Below are 24,390 nucleotides of genomic sequence, written 5' to 3'. Positions count from 1 at the left end.
CAGTCCAACGCCGGCATCTCCACATCATGACCTCATCCTGCAGCGGGCACCTCTCTGTTAATATTTAACTCACTCCACCTCCAAATCCTTCCCCTCTCTTACTGCTTGCTCCTCTGCTGAGGGCCTCACCATTCTCGACGTCAATGGGTGCGATCTAACGGAGACGTTACTAAGTGTGGAAGCGAGCGGGAACGGCCGCAAACCTCCCGGTGCTTGGCCCGGCGAGGCTGTTACCACTATAAAAAGTTAATTGGTCCACGTAACGAGGCTCCACGGACTTCACGTGCAAATGCTGGTCTAGCCGGTTGATTCGCTGGTTCCAAGCTCGCCAGTCCACTGTTAAAAAGAAGAGCAGAACGAAAACTGCGCCCTGCACAGTCAACCCCACTCAGCTCGCAGCCATACCACCGAGGAGACCAGCCCCGCAATTCGGGGATGTCAACCTGGGCAGATTATTGGACGTGGTCGAGGCCAGGTGGGATGCCCTGTTCTTCCAAGGGTCTTGGACGGTTAGCCACAGGGCAGCTAGTGCCTTCTGGGAGGAAGTGGCAGCGGCTGTCAGCACGGGGAGTGTGATCAGGAAGACCGGCATTCAATGCCGTAAGAAGATCAACGACTTCAATGCCGTAAGAATATCAACAACTTCCATCGGGCTGCACGGGTAAGTTGGCACTGGAACCCCGACCACCCCCACCCCCACCGGTATGCACCTGGCACAGCACCTACCCAGCACCCATGTCCAGCAGTGCCACCCATGCCACCTCCCCGCTGAAGCACCCACCCCGAACCTCCCACACCCACAATGAATGATGCGTGTGGCTAATGATGGCCCCTCTGTGTCCCATAGAGGAAGTTGGCCAACAACAGATGGGAGAGGGCCAAGATGGGCAGCATGGTGCCGTATAGCAGAGTCCTCAATTCTACAAGGAATGGGCCATGGAAGTCATGGGCGCGGCCAAGGACAGATCTGTAACCAACGTTGGCATACGGCACAGAGGTGAGGATCTATCAGCCCCCACCCAGGTAACCTGGGCAGCATGGTAGCACAGTTTCTTCACAGCTCCAGGGTCACAGGTTCAATTCCTGGCTTGGGTCCCTGTCAGTGCGGAGTCTGAACGTTCTCCTCGTGTCTGCGTGGGTTTCCTCCGGGTGCTCCGGTTTCCTCCCACAGCCCAAGAAGGCTGTGGAGTCAAGTCACCGAGTGTCTTTTAGACAGAGATAAATAGATTCTTGTTGAACAGGGGGATCAGGGGTTTTGGGAGAAGGCAGGAGAATGGGGACGAGAAATATTTTTTTTTATAAATGTTTTTTTATTGAGTTTTCATATTTTATATATGACAAATTACAAGTTATTAGAGAGAGAGAAAAAAAAAAGGAAAACACAAAAATTTAACATGAATATTTACAGGTAAGCATCTTCAAGCATCTTCATAACAATAATTGTGGCCGCCCCCTTTAGCCAGCATACATATTTTACATTCCCAATATGGCCGAGGCACATGTTTATAGGCATTTATTTATAGTTTGGTTTTGGGCCTTGGCTTGCCATCAAACCCCCATACCGAGCCCGTAGCCCCCCCCCCCCCGGCTACCTTCCCCCGATTCCCGTCCATTTTCCCCTGGTTCTTGGCCACCCGACTATTCTTCTTCATGTACGTTGGCCACAAACAGGTCCCGGAACAGTTGCATGAATGGCTCCCACGTTCTGTGGAAGCCGTCGTCCGACCCTCGGCTGGCGAATTTGATTTTCTCCATTTGGAGAGATTCCGAGAGGTCGGACAGCCAGTCTGCAGCTCTGGGTGGTGCTGCTGACCGCCAGCCAAACAGGATTCTACGGCGGGCAATCAGGGAGGCAAAGGCAAGGGCGTCCGCCCTCCTCCCCAGGAATAGATCTGGCTGGTCTGAAACCCCGAAGACCGCCACTATCGGGCATGGCTCCACCCTCACCCCCACCACTTTGGACATAGCCTCGAAGAAGGCTGTCCAGTACTCCACAAGTCTGGGGCAAGACCAGAACATGTGGGCGTGGTTGGCCGGGCCTCTTTGGCACCGCTCACATTTGTCCTCCACCTCCGGGAAGAACCTACTCATACGGTTTCTCGTTAAGTGGGCTCTATGTACCACTTTTAGTTGCGTCAGGCTGAGCCTTGCGCACGTGGAGGTGGAGTTGACCCTATGCAGTGCTTCGCTCCAGAGTCCCCACCCTATCTCCATCCCCAGGTCGTCCTCCCATTTCCTCCTTGTTGCGTCCAGTACGGTGTCGTCCCTATCTACCAGTCGGTCATACATGTCACTACAGTTCCCTTTCTCTAGGATACTTGCGTCCAGTAGGTCTTCCAGTAGTGTCTGTCGTGGCGGTTGTGGGTACGTCCTTGTCTCCTTTCGTAGGAAGTTTTTGAGCTGCAGGTACCGTAGCTCGTTCCCCCCAGCTAGCTGAAATTTCTCTGTCAGTTCGTCCAGTGTTGCGATCCTGTCGTCCGTGTATAGGTCCCTGACTGTCAGTGTCCCCCCGTCCTGCCTCCACCTTTTGAAGGTGGCGTCAGTCAGTGCTGGTTTGAACCTATGGTTGTTGCAGATGGGAGCCTTGTCCGACATTTTGTACAGGCCAAATTGCTGCCGCAGTTGGTTCCAGGATTGGAGGGTGGCTGTCACCACTGGGCTGGTGGAGTGTTTTTGGGTGGGGATGGGAGTGCTGCCATGGCGAGGGCCCGGAGGGAGGTTCCCATGCAGGAGGCCTCCTCCGCACGCACCCACTCGGCTTCTGGCTCCTGGATCCATCCCCTTACTCGCTCGGCTGTTGCCGCCCAGTGGTAGAATTGTAGATTCGGGAGGGCTAGCCCCCCCCTGGATTTTGTTTTTTGTATGACCTTCTTTGGGATCCTAGCGTTTTTACCCCCCCATACGAACGCCATGATATGTTTGTCCAGCGCTTTGAAAAAGGCCTTGGGGATGTAGATCGGAATGGATCTAAACAGGAAAAGGAACCTGGGCAGTACGTTCATTTTGATCGTCTGGACTCTCCCCGCGAGGGAGAGCGGGAGTGTGTTCCATCTTTGCAGGTCCTTTTTAACTTCCTCCGTCAGGCTGGTGAGGTTCCATTTGTGGATCCCTTTCCAGTCATGGGCTATTTGGATCCCCAGGTAGCGGAATTTATTTCGGGCTTGTTTGAACGGCAGCCCCTTTAGTGCTGCCCCCCCCCCCCCCCCTTGCGGGTGTACTGGGAAGATCTCACTTTTGCTCATGTTGAGTTTGTAGCCCGAGAAGGCTCCAAACTCTTTCAGGAGCGCGATGATTCCGTCCATGCTGCTTTGTGGGTCCGAGATATAGAGGAGCAGATCATCCGCATAGAGTGAGACTCTGTGCTCTCTACCTCCCCTTCGGATCCCCCTCCAATTTTTTGCTGCCCTGAGCGCGATTGCTAGCGGTTCGATTGCTAGTGCAAACAGCAGCGGGGACAGTGGGCATCCTTGTCTAGTGCCCCTGTGCAGCTGGAAGTATTGGGAGTTGGTATTGTTGGTCCGTACACTCGCCATGGGAGCGTTGTATAGGAGCTTTACCCAAGCGGTGAACCCTGTTCCAAGCCCGAACCGCTCCAGTACCTCTATGAGGTATTTCCATTCGACTCTGTCGAAGGCCTTTTCTGCGTCCAGGGAGACGATCACCTCTTGTGTTCTCTCCCCGGAGGGGGTCATTATCACGTTCAGCAGGCGCCTGATGTTCGCGGTAAGCTGTCTACCTTTGACGAAGCCCGTCTGGTCCTCTGTGACCACCTCAGGTACACAGTCTTCTAGCCTTTTGGCTAGGATTTTGGCCAGTATTTTGGCGTCTGCGTTCAGCAGAGATATGGGTCTGTATGACCCACATTCCGTTGGGTCTTTGTCTTTCTTAGGTATCAGCGAGATTGAGGCCTGTGCTAACGTGGGTGGCAGTGTGCCCCTAGCTAGCGAGTCTGTGAACATCTCCCGCAGGTGCGGGGCCAGCGCTGTCGCAAATTTTTTGTAGAAGTCCGCCGGGAATCCGTCCGGTCCCGGCGCCTTCCCCGTCTGCATGGAGCTAATGCTCTCCATGATCTCTCCCAGTGCTAGTGGTGCTTCCAGATCCCGTTTTCTGCCCTCTCCCACGACTGGTATGTCCAGTCCATCAAGAAACTGGTTCATCCCAGCCTTCCCCGTTGGGGTCTCCGAGGTGTACAGCTCTTGGTAGAAGGCCTTGAAGGTTTCGTTAATCCTCTCTGGTTCTGTTTCCCACGTGCCTCTGGTACCTCTGATTTGCGCAATTTCCCTGCTGGCTGCCTGCTTTCTCAGCTGGTGTGCCAACAGGCGGCTGGCTTTGTCTCCGTGTTCGTACAGGGCCCCGCGTGCCTGGCGGAGTTGGTGTACTGCTTTCCTGGTGGAGAGCAGGTCAAAGTTCCTTTGTAATTCTTTTCTTTCCGCCAGGAGCTCTACGGTCGGGGCCTCGGAGTATTTACGGTCTACCTCCAGTATGGAGTCGACCAGCTTCTGCCTAGCCACCCTTTCCTCCCTATCTCTTTGCGCTCTTTGTAGGCAATGATTTCCCCTCTTAGTACGGCCTTAAGCGCTTTCCAGAACGTGGAGGATGAGACCTCCCCGTTTTGGTTGTTCTCCGTGTATTCCGCTATGGCCCGCGCTATCCTTTCGCTGAAGGCCTTGTCAGCTAGTAAGGCACCGTCCAGCCTCCATGTGGGGCGCTGGGCCCTTCCCATCTCCAGCCGCACGTCCATGTAGTGTGGGGCGTGGTCTGATATCACAATTGCGGAGTATTCCACCTTGTCTATCCCTGGAAGCACCGTTTTCCCCACCACAAAGAAGTCAATTCTGGTGTACACATTGTGTACTGGGGAGAAGAAAGAGAATTCTTTCTCCCCCGGGTGGGCGAATCTCCAGGGGTCCACTGCTCCCATCTGCTCCATATAGTGACTGAGTTCCCTTGCCATGTTTGAGGTTTTCCCCGTTCTGGGGTTTGATCTGTCCGCCTTTGGATCCTGTACACAGTTGAAGTCCCCCCCCCATGATTAGTCGGTGCGTCGCTATGTCCGGGATTTCTGCTATGGTCTTTTGGATGAAGCTCGTGTCGCCCCAGTTGGGCGCGTACACGTTGACTAGAACTACCGGCGCCCCATCCAGGGCCCCGCTGACCATGACATCCCGCCTCCCTGGGTCTGTAACCGTCTTTGTCGCCCTAAACATTGTCCTCTTGCCAATCAGGATCGCCACCCCCCTGGCCCTTGTCCCGTAACAGGAATGATAGGTTTGTCCCACCCAGCCCTTTCTTACCCGCAGTTGGTCCTGCTCCCTCAGGTGCGTCCCTTGGAGGAAGACTATGTCGGCCCTCATATTTCTGAGGTGGGTGAGGACTCTAGATCTCTTCACTGGGCCGTTAAGTCCCCTTACGTTCCAGGTGACTATCCTGGTGGGGGGCTTCTGCCCCCTCGTTCCTGTGGGATTAACCATATTTGTCTGGTGGACGAGCCCCTGCCCTCCGGGGTATCCCTTTGTTAGGGGGCCGTCCAGGATGGCCACTATCACTGCTCTCCCCATGCGGTCGGGTCTCTGCGCTCCGGGGTTTCCCCTTGTCCCGGGGGCACCCGCCATGGCCGTCCACTGTGTGTCCGCCACGCGGGTAGTCCCCTGCACTCCGGGGGGCCCCTTTGCTCACAGACCGTACTGGGTGGGTGCTTGCAGCGGTTCCCTGTTTCGAGCCCTTGTTTGTGGCACTTTGTGGCCCTGGTCCTTTTCTGGCCTATTTTGTCCCTTTGTCCCTGCGTTTCCCCTCCCTGGTCTCTCGCACCCCGAGTGCCCCCCCCCCCCCCCCCACCCCCGCTCTCTCCCTTTTCCCCCCTCCCCTGTATACCCCTCATTTGCCCCTCCATCCCCTATTCCTGTCCCCATTTGCTCTCCCGACTTTGATGGGTGATCCCCCCCCTCCCCTGCCTGGCGCCTTCCCCCCTGTTGGGGGTGCGCTGCGGCCCTGCTTTGTTGCGTGCCCCCGTCGCTAGCTTTCCTGCTAGCACAGTGGCTCCCCTCTCGGAGGTTGCTGTCCCGCTTCTCCTCTCCCTTCTCCAATACTCCCGTTCCCTCGTGCTGGGGCCTGGCCTCCCACCTGGAGCGGTCCCTTGGGCAGTGGGTTGTTTTTTGTTCTGGGTGTTCCTGCCGGGGGGGAGGGGGCTGGCTTTGCCTCGCCCCTCTCCACCCCCCCGTCAGCATGTCGTTTCTCCTTGTCATGGGCCCCTCGTCCCTACCTCCCATGGCGTTTTTCCAGCCCGTGCTCCTCGACGAACCTATTCGCCTCAGCGGGAGCTGTAAAGAAATATTCCTTGTTTTGGTATGTGACCCAGAGTTTTGCTGGGTACAGCATACCAAAACGCACTTTGCTCTTGTAGAGGGCTGCTTTCGCTCTGTTGAACTCAGCCCGTCTCTTAGTTATGTCCGCTCCAAGATCCTCGTAGACTCGGATGGCGTACCCTTTCCATTTGCAGGCTCTATTTTCCTTGGCCCAGCGCAGGATTGTCTCCCTATCCCGGTACCGGTGCAGTTTGGCTATGACTGCTCTCGGTTGTTCCCCTTCCTTGGGCTTCGGGCGCAGTGACCGATGAGCTCTGTCCATTTCCGGTGGGGTGGGAAAGGTGTCCCCCCCCACTAAGGAGCCCAGCAACGCAGCCACGAATGTTGTGGGGTTTCTGCCCTCGACCCCCTCTGGCAGGCCCACTATCTTAACATTTTGCCTTCGCGAGCTGTTTTCCTGGTCATCTACCCTGCCCTTCAGGCTCCCCTGTGCTGCACCCAGTCTCGTCACTTCCCTCTCCAGGGCCGTGACCCGGTCGCTCATGTCGGTCGCTGCTTTCTCCAGCTCTTTAATGGTTGCCTCATGGGCTGCCAGTTTCTCCCCTTGGGCATCCACTTTCTCCTCCAATCTGGTCAGAGCCTGCTGCACCCCTGACATGGCCCTGGCCACTGCTGCCTGTACTGCGGCCTCTCCGCCCGCTTTCAACTCTGCCTTGATTGCCTGCAGCTGCTCCCTCACCACCTCGGCCAAGGCTGCCTTCCAGTTCATGCCCCCCTCTAACCCCAGGGGAGAGGGTACCTGTCTGTCCAGCTCTTTTTGATGCGGCGATACATCCTTCCCGCCGCTTCGTGTGCTGATTTGTTCACCCGAGCTAACTTGCCCTTTGCCCCGTCCACTTCTGGTGCCCCCTTTCTCTTGGCCCCCTTCTGTCATTTTTTTCTCCCCCTTCCCTTTCATCTTTTCTTCTCCCCTTGTTTTTCTTTCCCCCCCCTATTTTTATTTTATTTATTATTATTTTTTATTTTTTTTTATTTATTTCCCCCCCCCTTCTTTCCTTTACCCCTTTATTTTATTTATTTATTTCTTAATTATTTTCTCTCCTCCTCCCCGCTTTTATGCAACTCCTCTCCGATGGGCTTACTTTTGCTGGGAGCGAGTGCATAAAGAGAGAAAATAGTATATATTCCCTCCTTTCTCTTTACCAGTTTTCTTTTGGGTTTTTTTTAAAAACAGAAATATAAGTCTTTTTTTTTGTTTTATCTCCCCCTTCCTTTCTCCTCACTCACCCAGGAGAGAGAGAGGCTTTTGCCCAGTCCCTTTGTTCTTGCCACGTGGTGGTCGCTGCCGGTTTGGGGGGGGTCCCCGCTGCCGGTTGGGGTTGGGGGGGGGGTCCCCGCTGCCGCACTTCGCACCCCGCGGCCTCCTGGTCGCTGCCTCCGGCTTGGCCCCCCCTTCGGTCCCGCACCGCTCCTGGCCTGCGTTTGGGGGGGGGGGGGGGGGGGGGGGGAAGAGGGCCTGCCGCTGCCGCACCACTCCTGGCCTGCGTTGGGGGGGGGGGGGTTTGGACCGGGTTGGACCTGCCGCTGCCGAGCCTCTCTGCCGCCGCTGCCGTCAAGCCCCGCCGCTGCCGCCAAGCCCCGCTGTCGCCAAGCCCCGCTGTCGCCGCCGCTGCCGCCAAGCCCCGCTGTCGCCAAGCCCCGCTGTCGCCGCCGCTGTCGCCGCCGCTGCCGCCGAGACCCGCTGCCGCCGAGCCCCGCTGTCGCCGCCGCTGCCGCCGCCGCCGAGCCCCGCTGTCGCCGCCGCCGCTGCCGCCGAGCCCCGCTGCTGCCGCCGCTGCCGATGCTCCTCCGCCGACCGGCCTGCCCGGGGGGTCCCTTCCCTGCTCTCTGCCGCTTGCGGGAGCCCCTCTCCCTGCGACCGCCGGGACGAGAAATATATCAGCCATGATCGAATGATGGCCAAACGGCCTAATTCTGCTCCCATGTCCTATGAACTTCCAGTTGTGGCAAGTGAGGGGAGGTCATGCACTAGGTAGCTCCGATCAGAATCTGCATTTTTAAGGCCTTTTTCCAGATTTTCCAGGAGAGTTTTGGAGGAAAGCATTCTGTATCAATAATAATGTTCCTGCACCAACACATGGCAAAATGAAAAGGAAAAGGAAGCAAAAAAAACCACAGAACCCACTGGGAGACATCGTGCAGTTCGCAGTAAGAATGGCAGCGGCAGTGTTGTCAGCGATGGCTGCCCCAATAACAGCAGACATGCTCTCGGATGTGCTTGAAAAAGAGCTTGCAAAACACTTCAACAAGAAATGGAAGTTTGTGTCAGAGAGTCTACGTAAATCGATAGAGGAGGCGTTGGGCCTGGTCAAAATGAAACGTGATAAGTGGTTAGCACTGTTGCTTCGCAGCGCCAGGGATCCGGCTTCAATTCCCGGTTTGGGTCAAGGAAGTGGGCGGCCTTAAATAAGGTTCAGGCTGTGTTATGTAAGAAAGGAGCTTGGTTTGGGGTACTGCACTCGACAAGGTTGCAGGTCAAATTAGATTCGAAGAACTATTACTTCGAGGAACCGTAGGAAGTGGATACCTTCATTAAAAAGCATGGACTTCGGGCAGCACGGTGGCCAAGTGGTTAGCATAACCGCCTCACGGCGCTGAGGTCCCAGGTTCGATCCCGGCTCTGGGTCACTGTCTGTGTGGAGTTTGCACATTCTCCCCCTGTCTGCGTGGGTTTCGCCCCCACAACCCAAAAATGTGCAGAGTAGGTGGATTGGCCACGCTAAATTGCCCCTTAATTGGAAAAAATAATTGGGTAATCTAAATTTTAAAAAAAAGCATGGACTTGGGCTAGTTGAATGTGTTGTATAAGACCTTTGATGTATGTGGGTTGGGAAGGGTGTTGGGGTATCCTGTAGAGAGTTGTTGATATTTGTTGCTAAAAGTAGTTTTTCTGTTTATGGAGTGGATGGCAAATGTTCATGATGTGGACTGCACTATGTTCTATCCCTGAGGCGGGCAATGTCATTGTTTGTTTCTTTGTCCTTGGGGGGGGGGGGGGGGGGGGGGGGGGACTGCCCTGTTTTAGTAAGAAACAAGGCTAGCAAATGGGAGTGAGATGGGAGGAGGAGCTGCAGCCATTAAACTAGTTTGGTCAGGTTTGGTGGGCTTAGCATCTGGGTTGGGACTTGGGGAGAGAATTTGGATCTTGGGTTTGGTTTCCGTTTCTCACTTTGGGTGAGGCGATAGGTGGGAATTGGCGGTGGTTAGGGGGGGGGGGGGGGGCGGCAGGATTAGTTTACTTCTGGTGGTGACAGGACCTTGTTTTACTCGGTGAGGGGTGAATTTGGTGACCATTTGTGAAGGCCTCTGACATGTACTTTGTGAATATTTGCCTAATTGTTCCTGATGGTGAAAATGGTTGATTGCGGGATGTGGAGGCTGGGGGGGGGGGGGGGGGGGGGGGTGCGGGGGTGCGGCATAGGTGTAGGAGACCCCGAATTCAGTTGGTCACCTGGAACGTAAGGGGGTTGGGTGGCCCAGTGAAGAGTTTGAGAATTTTTGCTCACCTCAGGAATCTAAATGTTGATGTGGTATTTTTGCAGGAGACTCACTTGCAAGTAAGAGATCATACCAGGCTACAGAGGGCTGGGTGGGACATGTGTTTCACTCGGGCTATGATGGCAGGGCCCGAGGTGCGGCAATTTTGGTTAATAAGCGGGTCCCCTGGTCGGTCGGTGGTCAGTGCATCTCTGGCGGGTACATTAGCGGCAGTAGTAAATGTTTATGTCCCAACTGGGATGTTTTGGCTTTTATTAAGAGTCTTTTAGCTTCCATTCCAAATCTAGATACGCACCAGTTGGTTCTGGAAGGGGACTTTAATTGTGTACTGGCTCCTAAAGTGGACTGGTCCAGGCCTAAATCGTTGGCTCTCTCGGATGTGGCAAAAGTGCTTCTGTTCTTTATAAAACAGATGGGGAGGGTGCAGACCTGTGGATATTTCTGCACCCAAGCGATAAGGGGTTTTTGTTCTTTTCCCATGTGCCTAAGGTCTACTCTAGGATTGACTTGATCTACTGGGTAGGTCCCTGCTCCCATGTTTTAAAGGGGTAGAATATTCAGCAATAATAATCTCTGTGATCATGCTCCTTACCTGGTGCTGGAGTGGATCTCATTCAGCACGCCGTGGAGGTTAGATGTGACGTTACTAGTGGAGAAGGGGTTTTGTGAGTGTTGTCTGCGACCATCGAGGAATATATTAGGTTTAGCAGGAACAATTTGGTCTCTCCCTCCATGTTGTGGGAGGCCCATAAGCCGGTTGTAACGGGGGAGGTCATCTCCTATAAGCTGCATTTAGATAGGAATGGGAAGGCAGAATGACAGTGACTGCGAGGTGCAATCTTGGAGACAGATTGCTGCTATTCAGAGGACCGTACCCCACAGTTGCAGGCAACCAGCAGACATCTGCAAATGCAGTTTGATTTGGTCTCCTCGGGGAAGGTGGTAGCTGCTTGAGGGGCTGGAAGAAGGCAGGCCATCTTTTGGCTCACCAGCTGAGGCGGCAGGCGCCTTCCACTGAGTTTGTACAGATTAGGGACTCGGACGACAGTTTGATCTCTGCTCTGAGAGAGGTCAATGTGGCATTCAGGATTATTTTACAGGGATCTCTATCTGCTCTATCAGTCAGAGGCCCTGGGGAGTGGGGTGGACATGTTAGAGCTCCCGTGGTAGAGAGAGAAGGGAGGAGTTGTGAGCTCTGTTATGCTCTGAGGATGTACTGAAGGGCAATGAGCTGATGCAAACATGTAAAGCCCCAGTCCAGATGAGTTTCCTGTCGAATTTTATAAGTAAGAAGTCTTACAACACCAGGTTAAAGTCCAACAGGTTTGATTTTTATAAGATGTTTGAGGGCCAGTTGGTGCCATTGATAGTGATTCTTTGCCTCGGGATTCATTGCCCAACACGCTTTCACTGGCCTCTATCTCCCTCATCTTGAAAAAGCCATGATGTGGAGATGCCGGCGTTGGACTGGGGTGAGCACAGTAAGAAGTCTTACAACACCAGGTTAAAGTCCAACAGGTTTGATTCAAACACGAGCTTTCGGAGCGCAGCTCCTTCCTCAGGTGAATCTGAGGAAGGAGCTGCGCTCCGAAAGCTCATGTTTGAATCAAACCTGTTGGACTTTAACCTGGTGTTGTAAGACTTCTTACTATCTTGAAAAAGGATAAGGACCCCACGGAATGTGGATCATATAGACTCATCTCTCTCTTGAATGTGGACGCTCAGCTACTGGCCAAGGTGCTAGCGCTGTGATTGGCGGCCTATGTGTCAGATGTAATTGCAGAAGACATGACAGTCTTTGTTAAGCGGTGGCAGCTATCGGCTAATATACGGCGTGTGCTGAATGTAGTCCTCTCCCCCTCTTCAGCCCCTGAACCAGAAGTGATCATATCTATGGATTCTGAGAAAGCATTTGACAGGGTGGAGTGGGAGTACCTTTGGAGGTGCTTGGGAGATTTGGCTTTGGGCAGAAGTAACATCTCATGGGTTTGGCTATTGTATCGAGCCCCTACGGCCTGTGTACTCACTAATACCTGTATGAGGAATTTGGCGAATTTCCTATTGAATAGGGGTATGAGGCAGGGGTGCCTACTGGCACTGCTCCTGTTTGGCTAGCGATAGAACCTTTAGCCATAGTGCTGAGGTCTTTCCATAAATGCAGGAGGATGCGGAGGGGGGTAGGGGGTGGTGCAGGGAGCATAGGGCATCTTTACATGCTGATAACCTGCTCTTGTATGTTATGGATTTAGTCTCCTCTATGCACAAAATAATGAAGCTACTGAGGAGCTTTGACTCCTTTTTGGGGTATGAATTGAACTTGGAGAAGAGTGAATATTTTTCAATTAAAATATTTACAGGCAGATTATGTCAATGGAAGCTGTCTCGCTGGACCCAGTGAGGGAGAAGTGGGAGGGGGGGGACTCGGCACTATTTTGGATGAGGACGCATAGGGTGAGGCCCTTCGTCGGGTGAACTCCACTTCCTCCTGCACACCGTTCAGCCTGATTCAGCTTCAGGTGATACATAGGACTCACCTAGCTAAGGCTAGGATGAGTAGTCCTTCACCGGAGTGGAGGACAGGTGTGAGCGGTGCTCTCATGGGTCCGCTAACCACACCCACATGTTCTGGTCGTATCCAACGATTGTAAGGTTTTGGGTCTCCTTATTTAGCATCATGTCAGCGATTCTCAACACTGATCTGGAACCATGTCTGTTGATGACCATTATCGGGGTGTTGGACTCGCCAGGACTGCAGACCGGGGTGAAGGCAGATGTTCTTGCCTTTGCCTCGTTGATAGCCCGGGGGCGAATTCTGCTGGGATGGAGATCTTCCAGTCCGTCTAGTGTCTCTGCCTGATCGGGTGATCTCATGGAATTTTTATATCTGGAAAAGGTCAAGTACACTGTTAGGGGGTCAGTGGAGGGGTTCTACCTGAGGTGGCAGCTATTCATTTCCTGCTTTAAAAAGAGTGAATCAACATCAGCTGCTAAGGGACAGGGGGAGGAAGGGTAGTTATTATATTGGGGGTGGGTTATTTTGATCTTTCTTTGGGTGAGATTTATAAGTTTGGTTGGGTGATTTTTTTTCTTTTTTGTTTCCTTTGCATGGAACATAGTTACTGGCTCGCTGCTCAGAAACGGAGTTTTGTACCATTTGATATTCATTTTCTGGGCTGTTTGATGTTGATGGCGCATTTGTTATAAATGAAAGATTTTCAATTAAAAGAAAACAGTTTTAAATTCTGGTTTCTTGAGGATGCCCAATTTCCATTATCATTAGTGGCTCTGCCTTTAGCTGCCATGTGATAAGCTTTAGATTCATGAACCTCTTTGACTCCCTATTTCTCTTTCAAGATGCTGCTTAAAACTACTTGTTTGACCGATCTGTTGGCCATTTGGCTATTTTCCCTGACCTGTCTCCATGTCTAATTTTACTTTTTAACATTCCCATGAAGTTCCTTGGGACATTACATTACATAGAAGGAGCTATACAAATTTAGGTTGTCATCATGTTGTTGTCATCGATAATATTTTAAGTGTTTCTTTTTACTTTATTTATGGGATGTGATCATTGCTGGTAATTATTACCCATCCCTATTTACCCTGGAGGAGCTGGTCTTGAGCCAACGTCTTGAATCACCGCGGTCCATGTGGTGCAGGTGTACACACTGTTGGTAGGAAGTAGGTTCCAGGATTCTGATGTGGCAACAGTGAAGGAATGGCGATATATTTCCAAGTCCATTTGGTGTTTGACTTAGAGGGGGACTTGCAGGTAGTGGTGTTGCCACACATCAACTGCCCTTGTTCTTCTGGCTGGTCGAGGTCATGGGCTTGAAAGGTGCTGTCAAAGGAACCTTGGCAAGTTTCTGCAGTGCATCTTGTATATAGTGCACATTGTTGAAACTGCGCAGTGATAGTAATGCCTTTCAATGTCAATCGAATATCGTTCAACTCTCTCTTGTTGGAGATGGACATTTCCTGTCACTTTAATGGCAAAAATGTTACTTGTCATGAATCAATCCAAGCATGAATGTTGTCCAGGCCTTATTTAGGGGCATGGGCTGATTCAGTATCGGAGAGTTTGCTAATGGTTTTGAAAATTGCGCAATCATCAGAGAACACTTTTAATCTCATGAAGGAGGGTAGGTTACTGATAAGGCAGCCGAAGATGGTTGGACCTAGGACAATCGCCCTGAGGAATTTCTACAGCAATGTCTTGGGACTGAGATGATTGACCTCCAACAATCACAACCATCTTCCTTTGTGCCAGATAGGACCCCAACCTGTTTAGAGATGCCCCCGCGATACCGATTGATTTCAAATTTGCTTAGGTTCCTTGATGTCACACACAGACAAATCCTGTCTTGGTGTCAAGTGCAGTCATCCTCACCTCACCTCTTGAATTCAGCTCTTGAATACACTCTGTCTCTGAGCAGTGAGCCAGTAACTATGTTGCATGCAAATATAATTTAGGTGGTGAGACTGCTGCAGCATGAAAGCGATATGGGAGTTGCCTGGGAATATTGTGCACACAATATTCTGCATAAAGATGTTTGTGTGACTGCACATTGATGAAATGGAAAACCTTGTGGTTGGTGAACACATCTGCATAATCTATGGATCTCTTAATTCCCAAATATGTACAGCTGATGACATTGTTGCTGGAAACAAGCCAGAGCCACACATCCAAGGGCCTGCTCATTTTGACTGGTGTAACTGAAGATAAAGTTAACTTAATTGCCCATTCCTGACAAACAAGCCTTAAAATGTCTCCAGCTGAGCCACGGAACAATCCAGAAGCAAAGAAGTTGTGGTCAGTAGTGCTTTTGACTGGTAAACCTATGTGTTGAGTGTGGTGATATGATTTTTGATGGCACATCATTGAGTATGGCCTCCTTTGAGCTGCACCTCTCTAATTCTCCCCTCTCAGCTGTACAGCCACAGGTCTACAGGATCAGCAGGTTGTTGTTGCCGCTGGCGGCATTGCTGGTCACTATCAGAGGTGCAATCTAAGGCAGCATGACCAAAACACATCCCAATCTGTTAGATCAGATGTCCAAAGTGCGGATTAGACCTCCAAACCATAGATGGCACCGACAAAGTATTGGAGAAACCCACAAAATATGTGAACCAACCAAATCCAATAGGCAAATAAGAAAGTACCCATGAGTGCCGAGTATTGACATGTTTCTTTATGATTGCTTCAGCCCTCTAAATTACCGCTGTGTACTTGCCTTGTTTTCACTGGTGAGTTCCAGGAAGCCCAGGAAACTCATGGACCCAAAGTTAATGAAAAGAGCATATCAATACAAAAGACAGATGATGGACTTTCAGCCCTGGAATTACCTCTGCTACTGATGCATCCACTGGGCTGGAAAGAGCTTTGGCACTTGTTCTAGGAATCTATGATTTCAATCGTATGTGATACTTCTATATTTGAACCGTTTAAGAAGCAATCTTTCACGCAAAAATGAAGTCTGACACAAGCCATGGAATGTAACAAGCGTGTTTATCAGTTCATTGTTGTCAGTTGACTGCATTAACACAGGGCAGGATTCTCCCTTTTGGGGACTAAGTCCCCACGCCCGCCGGAAAACATGCGAGAATCACTCCGGACTTTTTCCTCGAAAGTCCGGGGTGTTTCCCCATTTTCCAGGGGGCTAGCAGAGCTTGGCGTGCGTCCCGCAGCTCTGACTGCCAGCAGGGCCCCTGCTCAACAGACCGCGCGGCTGCACACGCAAGCGGGTCCGCGCATGTGCGTGGCAGCCCACTTCGGCACGGGCCCGGCGACATGGTGGACCCACACAGCGGGCCCGCATGGAGGAAGGTAGGTCGCCCCCTAGATCTCGATGGCTCACCGATCGGTGGCCCCCGATCGCGGGCCTGGCCACCGCTGAGGACCCCACCCCCCCCTCCCCCACCCCCCCCGAGTCAGATTCCCCCTGCCCTCACCAGGTCCGCCACCGAGGCCGCGGGTCCAAGCTCCTGCCGGGTGATACCAGATGTGAACCACGCCGGCGGGAACTCAGCTGGTTGACCATGGAGAATCGCTGCAGGGGCTTCTTCTAACAGCCCCCGACCGTCGCCGCATCGACCGAACACGCGCGACTGGTGGGTCCGCGGAAGTCGTGAAAGCGCCGTCCCGCCGGATTTCCGGCGTGAACGGCTATTCTCCGCCCCCGCGCTGGGTGCGATTCCAGTGCGGAGGGTCGGAAAATCCTACTCACGATATTTATATTTTAAGAAGGGCAGCACAGTGGCACGTAGTTAACACTGCTGCTTCACATCACCAGGGACTCAGGTTCAATTCCGGTTTTAGGTGACTGTCTGTCTGGATTTTATATTTTCTTCATGTGCTTGCATGGATTTCTTCCGGGTACTCCAGTTTCCTCCCACAGTCCAAAGATATGCAGGTTTGGTGGATTGGCTATGCTAAAAATTGTCCCTTCGAGTTCAAAGTGATAGGGTGGGGGTGTGGGCCTCCGTTGGGTGCTCTTTCGAAGGGGCAGTGCAGATTTGATGGACTCAATGGCTTCCTTTTGCAGAGCAGGTATTCTATGGATTCTATGAATAATGCTCGAGTGAACAATAACATGTTACATGGTAACTTGGCTTCCAGATACATTCTCATTTTGTCAGTTCTAAGCCCCACCCGTCCCAAACCCAACAACCTAAAATCTATGTTTCCTGATGTATTCTGTAAGTATTTATTGAAATGTTTATATGGAGTGACAAGTGTTTTTTAATATTGTATAATTATTTCATTTGAACAAATATACTGTGTAAAGTAATTGTGTAGTAAGTTCTGGCAAACTTTAAAATCAATTCCATTTCATTCATCAAGCAAACACTATGTTAAAAATCAGCAATTTAAAAATAAATCATGCAACAATGTTTTTGAGGGTATGCACTTACCTTGGCTTTATGCCCAAATTCTTGGTGCTCCTGTAATAGCCATTCATTTTCAGTCAGAGATGACCCTAGTTTTTCATTCTGTAAATAAGTCTCACCATCGTGTTGGAACCACTGCATCACCTTTATCAAATACACAGTAAAAAATGTGAAAATAATTTACTATACAGTATTGTACAGACATTTTACAGACAATTAAAACCTTCTTTTAATTGCCAATTTAAGCAATCAAGTCCTGGACATAAGCATGGAAACATTTGGTGGGACCTCTGATGGTGCAATGCAAGGGGAAGATGCTGGAAACCTAACGTTTTACCCCTCTTTCCCAGCGCCATGGGTAAAGTTCTCTCTTATCTGAGATTCCCAAAGGAGGCAAAGCCAAAAAAGAATTGGTCATAAATTTGTCGACTGTCTCTTCTCAGAGATCTGTTGGAGGTAAGATGTTGGAGTCAGCGTCTTTTCAAACCACTCCACTAATGGCTGAAGCTCTCACCAGAATTTTGGCAACTGAGCTCGATAAACACCGACAAAACATGTCGACAGATCATAAAAGATCAATTGAAATAAATAGCCCCTATTCCTTTAGTTCTGGAAATCATCAGTAAATCTGTCGAGGCTCATGGAGGCTGCATTGTCGGATCATAGTGACAGGATCACCTCCCTCGAGTCCGACCTCGCTTTGGTGGTCAAGGTTAACAGATCGTTAACAACTAAGCTGAATGATCTAGAGAACAGATCCAGGATCCAGGAGAAAGAATGTGCGTATAGTGGCGTTATCGGAGGCGTTTGAGGGCTGCACCACTACTAATATTTCACAAGAAGGTGTGCTTCCACCTCCATTATTAATGGAGTGAAGTCCATCCTATACAAAAGTGAAGTCAAAATCGAGATGATTTATCCAGTGGCCTTTGAGAAACGTCCCAAGAAAAAGACCACATTTTTTGACTCCTTTGTCCAAAAGCACAAGTTGTGCACTGTTTAATTTATTTTATGGCTCGGTGTAGAGGCACTTTGTATTTTGTTTCTTTTCATATTCGTCATTTGAGTTTACTCTTGATGCTTTTAGAACAAAGAACAATACAGCACAGGAACAAGTCCTTTGGATCTCCAAGCTGTACCAGTCATGATACCAACCATGGCCATGATAAATTGCCCTTAGTGTCCAAAATTGCCCTTAGTGTTGGGTTGGGTTACTGGGTTATGGGGATAGGGTGGAGGTGTTGACCTTGGGTAGGGTGCTCTTTCCAAGAGCCGGTGCAGAACCGATGGGCCAAATGGCCTCCTTCTGCACTGTAAATTCTATGAACAATGCCGCTCATAATCTTGTAGACCTCTAACACCCCTCAACCTCTGTCATTCTAGTGAAAACAGTCCGAGTCTATTCAGCCTCCCTGCATAGCTAACACCCTCCAGATCAGGCAACATCTTGGTAAACCTCCTTTGCACCCTCTCCAATGTATCCACATCCTTCTGGAAGCGTGGCAATCAAAATTGTGCACAATATTCCAAGTGCCGCCTTACCAAAGTTCTATACAACTGCAGCATGACTTGCCAGTTTTTATACTCTATGCCCATCCAATGCAGGCAGGCATTCCTAATGCTTTCTTGACTGCCTTGTCCACTTGTGTTGCCACTTTCAAAGATCTGTGGACCTGCAGGCCCACATCTCTCTGACTTTCTATATTCCTAAGGGTTTGCCATTTCCGGTATATTTTCCTGTTATGTTAGACCAATCAAAATACATTACTCACATTTGTCTGGATTAAATTCCATTTGCCATTTTTCTGCCAAAGTCTCTAACCTATCTATGTCCTGCTGACAATCCGCAACACTATCTGCCACTTCACCAACCTTGGTGTCATCCGCGAACTTACTAATCAGATTAGTTACATTTTCCTCCAAATCATTTACGTAGACAACAAATAATAGAGGCCCCAGCCCAGATTCCTCTGGAACACCACTATTCACATCTTCCATTCAGAAAAACACCCTTCTATTGCTGCCCTTTGCCTTCTGTGATCGGGCCAGTTCTGTATCCATCTTACTACCTCACCTCTGATCCCGTGTGACTTCACTTTTTGTACCAGTCTGCCATGAGGCACCTTGTCAAAGGCTTTACTGAAGTCCATGTAAACTACATCCACTGCCCTCCCCTCGTCAAACATCTTTGTCACCTCCTCAAAAAACTTGATCAAGTTAGTGAGGCACAACCTCCTCTTCACAAAGTAATGCTGTTTATCGCTAATGAGACCATATGTTTCCAAATGTGTATACATCCTGTCCCTGAGAATTCTCTCCAATAATTTACCTACTACCAACATGAGGCTCACCGGCCTATAGTTTCCTGGTTTATCCCTGTTACCTTTCTTACACGGTACCGCATTAGCTATTCTCTAGTCCTCTGGGATCTCACCTATAGCCAATGAGGATAGATGTCACTCGAGGCCCCAATACCTCCACCTTTTCGATGTCAACATAACCCAGACTGTCCACACACCTTACCCAAGAATCTTCTGCCACAAAATCCTTTTCTTAGATGAAGACAATTGCAAAGTACTCATTTAGTACCTCACCCATTTCCTCTGGCTCAACAGATAGATTTCCCCCACGGTCCTTAAGTGGTCCAATCCTTTCCCTGGCCACACTCTTGTTTTTTACATATGAATAAAATGCATATTCATTTTATTAGGATTCATCTTAATCCTACTTGCCAAGGACTTTTCATGACCCCTCCTAGCCCTCCTAATTTCCCGCTTAAGTACCTTCCCACTTCCTTTTTTAAACTTCCTAACTTACTTTTTTTTTTATAAATTATATTTTATTGGGTTTTTGAACAATGTATATTTACCGTTATGTACACAGAATAATAAATATATATATATGTACATATATAGAAGAGAAGGGCACACCCAAACATGCCAAAAAAAAGTAATAATTAAAAAGAAAATAATAAATAAAATAGAATAACTGGTAGGTATTGTGCACCAGCTCAACAGCAGCAACTCTGTACAACTGGCAAAATTACTTACAACACAAAAGTAGGCAACTGTTTGTGGGGGGGGGTGGGGGTTGAGGGGTGGAGACTGAGGAGGTAAATATACATTTGGGTGCCGGAGAAACAATTGCAGTGGGCAATACTCAATGGGTTTGGTGTTGGTGTTGTCCCTTCCTGCTTTCTTTATACCTCAAGGGTTTCAACTGTCCCCACCCTTCTATAGCGTACAAAGGTCTCCTTTTTCTTGTTGACAAGGTTCACAATATCCCTCGATATCTTAGGCTCCCTAAACTTCCCATACTTATCCTTCGTTCTCTCAGGAACGTGACTTTTCTGAATCCTAATCAATTGTCGCTTGAAAGACTCCCACATGTCCGATGTTGATTTACCTTCCAGCAGCTATACCTCCTCCCCTCAGATAATGGCTGATCCCAATGGTCAATATGTCATTGTTTTTGGCTCCCTTTCAAACACCCCAGTAGTCCTGGTCAACATTTATGCCTGGATACTACTTTGCTGGCCGATAAAAAAATTTGGGAGGGCCTTTTTGGCGGCTAGATCAAGCTAAACAGATCTGACTCAATATTCCCCTCTACTTTGTGGGAGGCTCTTAAAGATGGCCTTAGGGGGGAAATTATTTCTTATAGAGCATACATGCTAAGGATGAGAAGGTTGCAGCAGCAGAGTCATGTGGATTCCATTTTAGAGGTGGATCATCAGTACTCGCTTGATCCTACTCCAGATATATTGGCAAGCAGGGAAACAATTACAGACACTGTTTGAGGTACTTTCCACTAACATGGTTTAACATCAATGACAGCGCTCCAGGGGTACTTTTGTTTGTGTATGTGTGGGAGGGGAGGGGGGAGGCCAATCGTCTTTTGGCTTATCAACTCAAACGTTAAGCGGCCTCCCGTGAGATTCCCCAGATACAGGCGGCAACCTCGTTTCCGCCCCTTCCCGAGTCAATGAGGCTTTTAAATCCTATTATATGACTTATATAAATCGGAACCTCACTTGGACCATTTGGTGCTGTGTGATTTTCTTGACAGTCTGCCCAACCCAGCTTTTGATGCGGATAAGAGCTGCGAGTTGGACACCCCATTCTGCCCTGACGAGATTTTAAAATGTTTTGGGTTGATGCAGGCTGGTAAGGTCCCTGGCCCGGATGGATTTCCGATCACATTTTACAAGTAGTTCTCAGAATAGCTTGTTCCTTTTATTATTAGATATGTTTAATGACTCAGGGTGGCCCACAAAGGTTCACTGCATCCAACCCTCACTCAAGCCTCTATTTTGTTCGTCCTTAAGAGGGACAAGGACCCAAGGAGTGCAGCTCATGTTGACCAATCTCGCTTTTAAATGTGGATGTTAAGTTGCTTGCTATGATTCTGGCCTTGCCTTTCCAGCATAATTTCGGAGGAGCAAACAGTCTATGTAAAGGGCCAGCAACTATCAGCCAATATGCATCGTCTTTTGGTCGGGTGGAATGAGAATATTTATTCGAGATTCTCAAGAGATTTGGGTTCAGCAATAAATTTGCCTCTTGGGTCCTCCTGTTATATAATGTCCAAGGCGAACATTCAGACATGCACTTATACGCAGACTACTTCCCCTTGAATAGGGACACTAGGCAGGGTTGCATTCCTTCTCCATTCTTATTCACCCTGCCAATAGAGCTGCTCTCTATAGCGTTGAGCGCCTCTAGTCATAATGAGGTGGAGCATCAGGTATCTTTTTATATAGCATATTTAATTTTATAAATTCAGAATTGACTCCCTTCATCGATAGCATAATGAAGACACTATATATCTTAGGTTTGTTCTCCGGCTTCAAATTTAATCCAGGCAAGAGTGAATGTTTCCCGCCTCGTGGAAGGCGAGCCCAAATGGGGACACTACTGTTCTGCCTCTTCAATACAAATTTTCATTACTTGGGGGTCAGGGTGCCTCACAATTGGGTTTCACATCATAAATTGAATTACTTCAACCTGATCAATAATCGCCCTTCAGAGGTGGAACAACCTTCCTCCATCTTAGGCGGGAAGGATTCAAACAATAAAAATGAACATATTCCCCTAGTTTTTTTCTTTTTCTTTCAATGTCTCCCCACTTTTCTGCCCAAATTCTTTTTTATTATGGTTAATAAATTGATATCCGCTTTTATTTGGGCGGGTAAGAATCTCAGAATCGGCAGCGTTCTACTCCAGACAGGTAGACAGACAGGAAGCTTGGCCCTCCCACATTTATTGTTTTATTACTGGGCTGCTAATGTGCAAAAACATTTGTTGTGGATCAGCGATCCGGATTCTACTTGGGGCCAAATGAAGTCTCGCTCTTGCACTATATTCACTTCCCTTGCCATAGTTACTGCACAATTGCCCTTTTCTCCTGCTAGATTCTTCTCAAACCCCATGGTGGTCTCTTTCTCGGGATCTGGAAACAGTTGAAAAGACTTTGAACATTTTCCCTGCCTTCACTGGCCCGATCTGTAATAATCACCTTTTCTTACTTTCTGAATTGGACCCAACATTTAAATTGCGGAAAACGAAAGGAATTGAGCATTTTGGTGACCTGATCATAGATGGGAGGTTTGCCAGTTTCAGAGAGTTAGCAGAAAATTTTCAAGCTTGTGATTTCTCTCCTGGGATTTTTCCTTCCTTTCATCTGCCTCCACCTTCCTCTTTACTGAAGAATATTTTATCCTTGGCTGAGCCTGGTAAGGAGTCTATCTCAGACCTGTATGGGCTAATTCTCTTAACTGGTCCCTCTTCAATACTAGCGCGCTAGGTAGGGTAAAGAGCGAAATGGGGGAGTGAGCTGGGCCCAATATTTACGAATGGGGTTTGAAGGGAGGTCCTTTACAGGGTCAACTGCACATCCTCTTGTGCCAGGTTGAGACTGATTACGTTTAAGGTGCTGCACTGGTCGCACATGACCAAGGCAAGGATGAGTGGGTTTTTCTCAAATGTGGAGGACAGATGTGATCACTGTTCACTTGCCCCAGCTGACTATATGCAATATGTTTGGTCCTTGTTTCTGGGCTTCGTTTTCCATCTGCATGTCGGAGATACTCTGTGGTCACTGCTGGGGTAGAGGCTGACTTTGTCACTTTTGCTCGCTGAAAGCCCAGAGGCAGATATTGCTTAGTTGGAGGTCTCTCGTCCCACCCAGTGCCTCTGGTTGGTTGGAGGACTTAATACCCTTCTTACACTGAGAAAATATTAAATTCACCATAAGGAATTCAGTGAAGCGGTTCTACCCAAGATCAATTCTCGTTTTTAAGGATCGAGACACTGTCAGCTGTTAGGGGTTTTAGGTAGAGTGTGTTAGTCAATTTGATTCTCTCTTTTTGGTTGTTTATAATTTTTGCATTCTTGTGTTGTCTGTTATTATGTAAAACTTTCAAAAACATACTTTAAAAAAAAACATTTGTGTACCAAAAGAAACTACATTGGCTTCTGCAGATGCATGGCTGATCATTAATGGAGAATCATTGGAATAATAATATAATGGCTGGAATTCTCCGGCTGTTTGCTGGTTCTGATTCTCTGGTTCTGCCACCAGTGCACCCCTGCCTGCGGGTTTCCCAGTGTTGGGGGCTGGCTTCAATGGCAATTCCCACTGACAGTGGCAGGAGCAGAGAATCCCATTGCCAGCGAACTGAGCGCCCCCTCCTGCCACAGAAAACAAGCGACTGGGAGGCCGGGCAATCCAACCCATTAACTCCGTTCAGCTGATAACTGTTGCAAATGAAAGTTTCCAGTTACAAAAATAATTATACAATAGAATGATCAGAAAAATTATATCACACACTACTTATATTTCCTCCTACAATTAAATTCTAAATAACTTTACAATTTCCTTTCATGCTCAAGACTGATATTAAGAAGGAGGATGTACTGGAAACTTTGAAAAGCAGTAGGATAGATACGTCCTCTGGGCTTGATGGGATATACCCAAGGTTACTATGGGAAGCGAGGGAGGAGATTGTTGCGCCGTTGGTGATTATCTTTGCTTCCTCACTCTCCACTGTAGTCGTCCCGGATGATTGGAGGGAGGTGAATGTTATTCCCCTGTTCAAGAAGGGGAATAGGGAAATCCCTGGGAATCACAGACCCATCAATCTTACGTCTGTGGTGAGCAAAATATTAGAAAGGATTCTCAGAGATAGGGGGCGGGTTTCTCTGATGCTGAGGCTTGACGCCCTCGGAAACGCCGTCACGTATCTCGACGACCGCGGCCCCAGGATCAGCAATTCTGGCCCCTACAGGGGGCCAGCAGGGCGCTGGAGCCGTTTACACCGCTCCAGCTGCTGATCAGCCATGGAATGGGCACCGGGGGATGAACGCATGCGCAGTGGGTCTGGCACGAACCCACGCATGCGTAGTCCCTTCGGCGTGATTTCCACGCATGTGCGGTGTCTCCCTTGTCCGCGCCGGCCCCGACCAACATGGCGCACGAGTACAGACGACAGTGCAGAAGGAAGGAGGCCGAGAGACAGAGAGGCCGGCCCGCTGATTGGTGGCTCCCGATCATGGGCCAGGCCACATTGGAGGCCCCCCCCCACCCTTGGGGTTAGACCCCCCTCCCCAAAGGCCGCCCCCGTATCCTTCAACACCAA

General features: G+C 49.6%; 1 protein-coding gene across 2 annotated transcripts in view; it reads right to left on the bottom strand.

The window, feature by feature from the left end:
* The window catches only part of ccdc141 (coiled-coil domain containing 141), a 272,222-nt gene that overhangs the window by 176,150 nt on the left and 71,682 nt on the right, over positions 1-24,390 (bottom strand). For both annotated transcript variants that reach the window (XM_038789287.1, XM_038789288.1), the window contains exon 6: positions 16,776-16,895. In XM_038789287.1, coding sequence (XP_038645215.1) covers positions 16,776-16,895 — 120 coding nt within the window. The remainder of the gene's footprint in view (positions 1-16,775; positions 16,896-24,390) is intronic.

This window comes from Scyliorhinus canicula, chromosome 2 (genome assembly GCF_902713615.1).
Source record: "Scyliorhinus canicula chromosome 2, sScyCan1.1, whole genome shotgun sequence".
Taxonomy (NCBI): Eukaryota; Metazoa; Chordata; class Chondrichthyes; order Carcharhiniformes; family Scyliorhinidae; genus Scyliorhinus; species Scyliorhinus canicula.
Note: the sequence above shows the minus strand (reverse complement) of the source record. Positions and strands in the feature narration are given on the sequence as shown.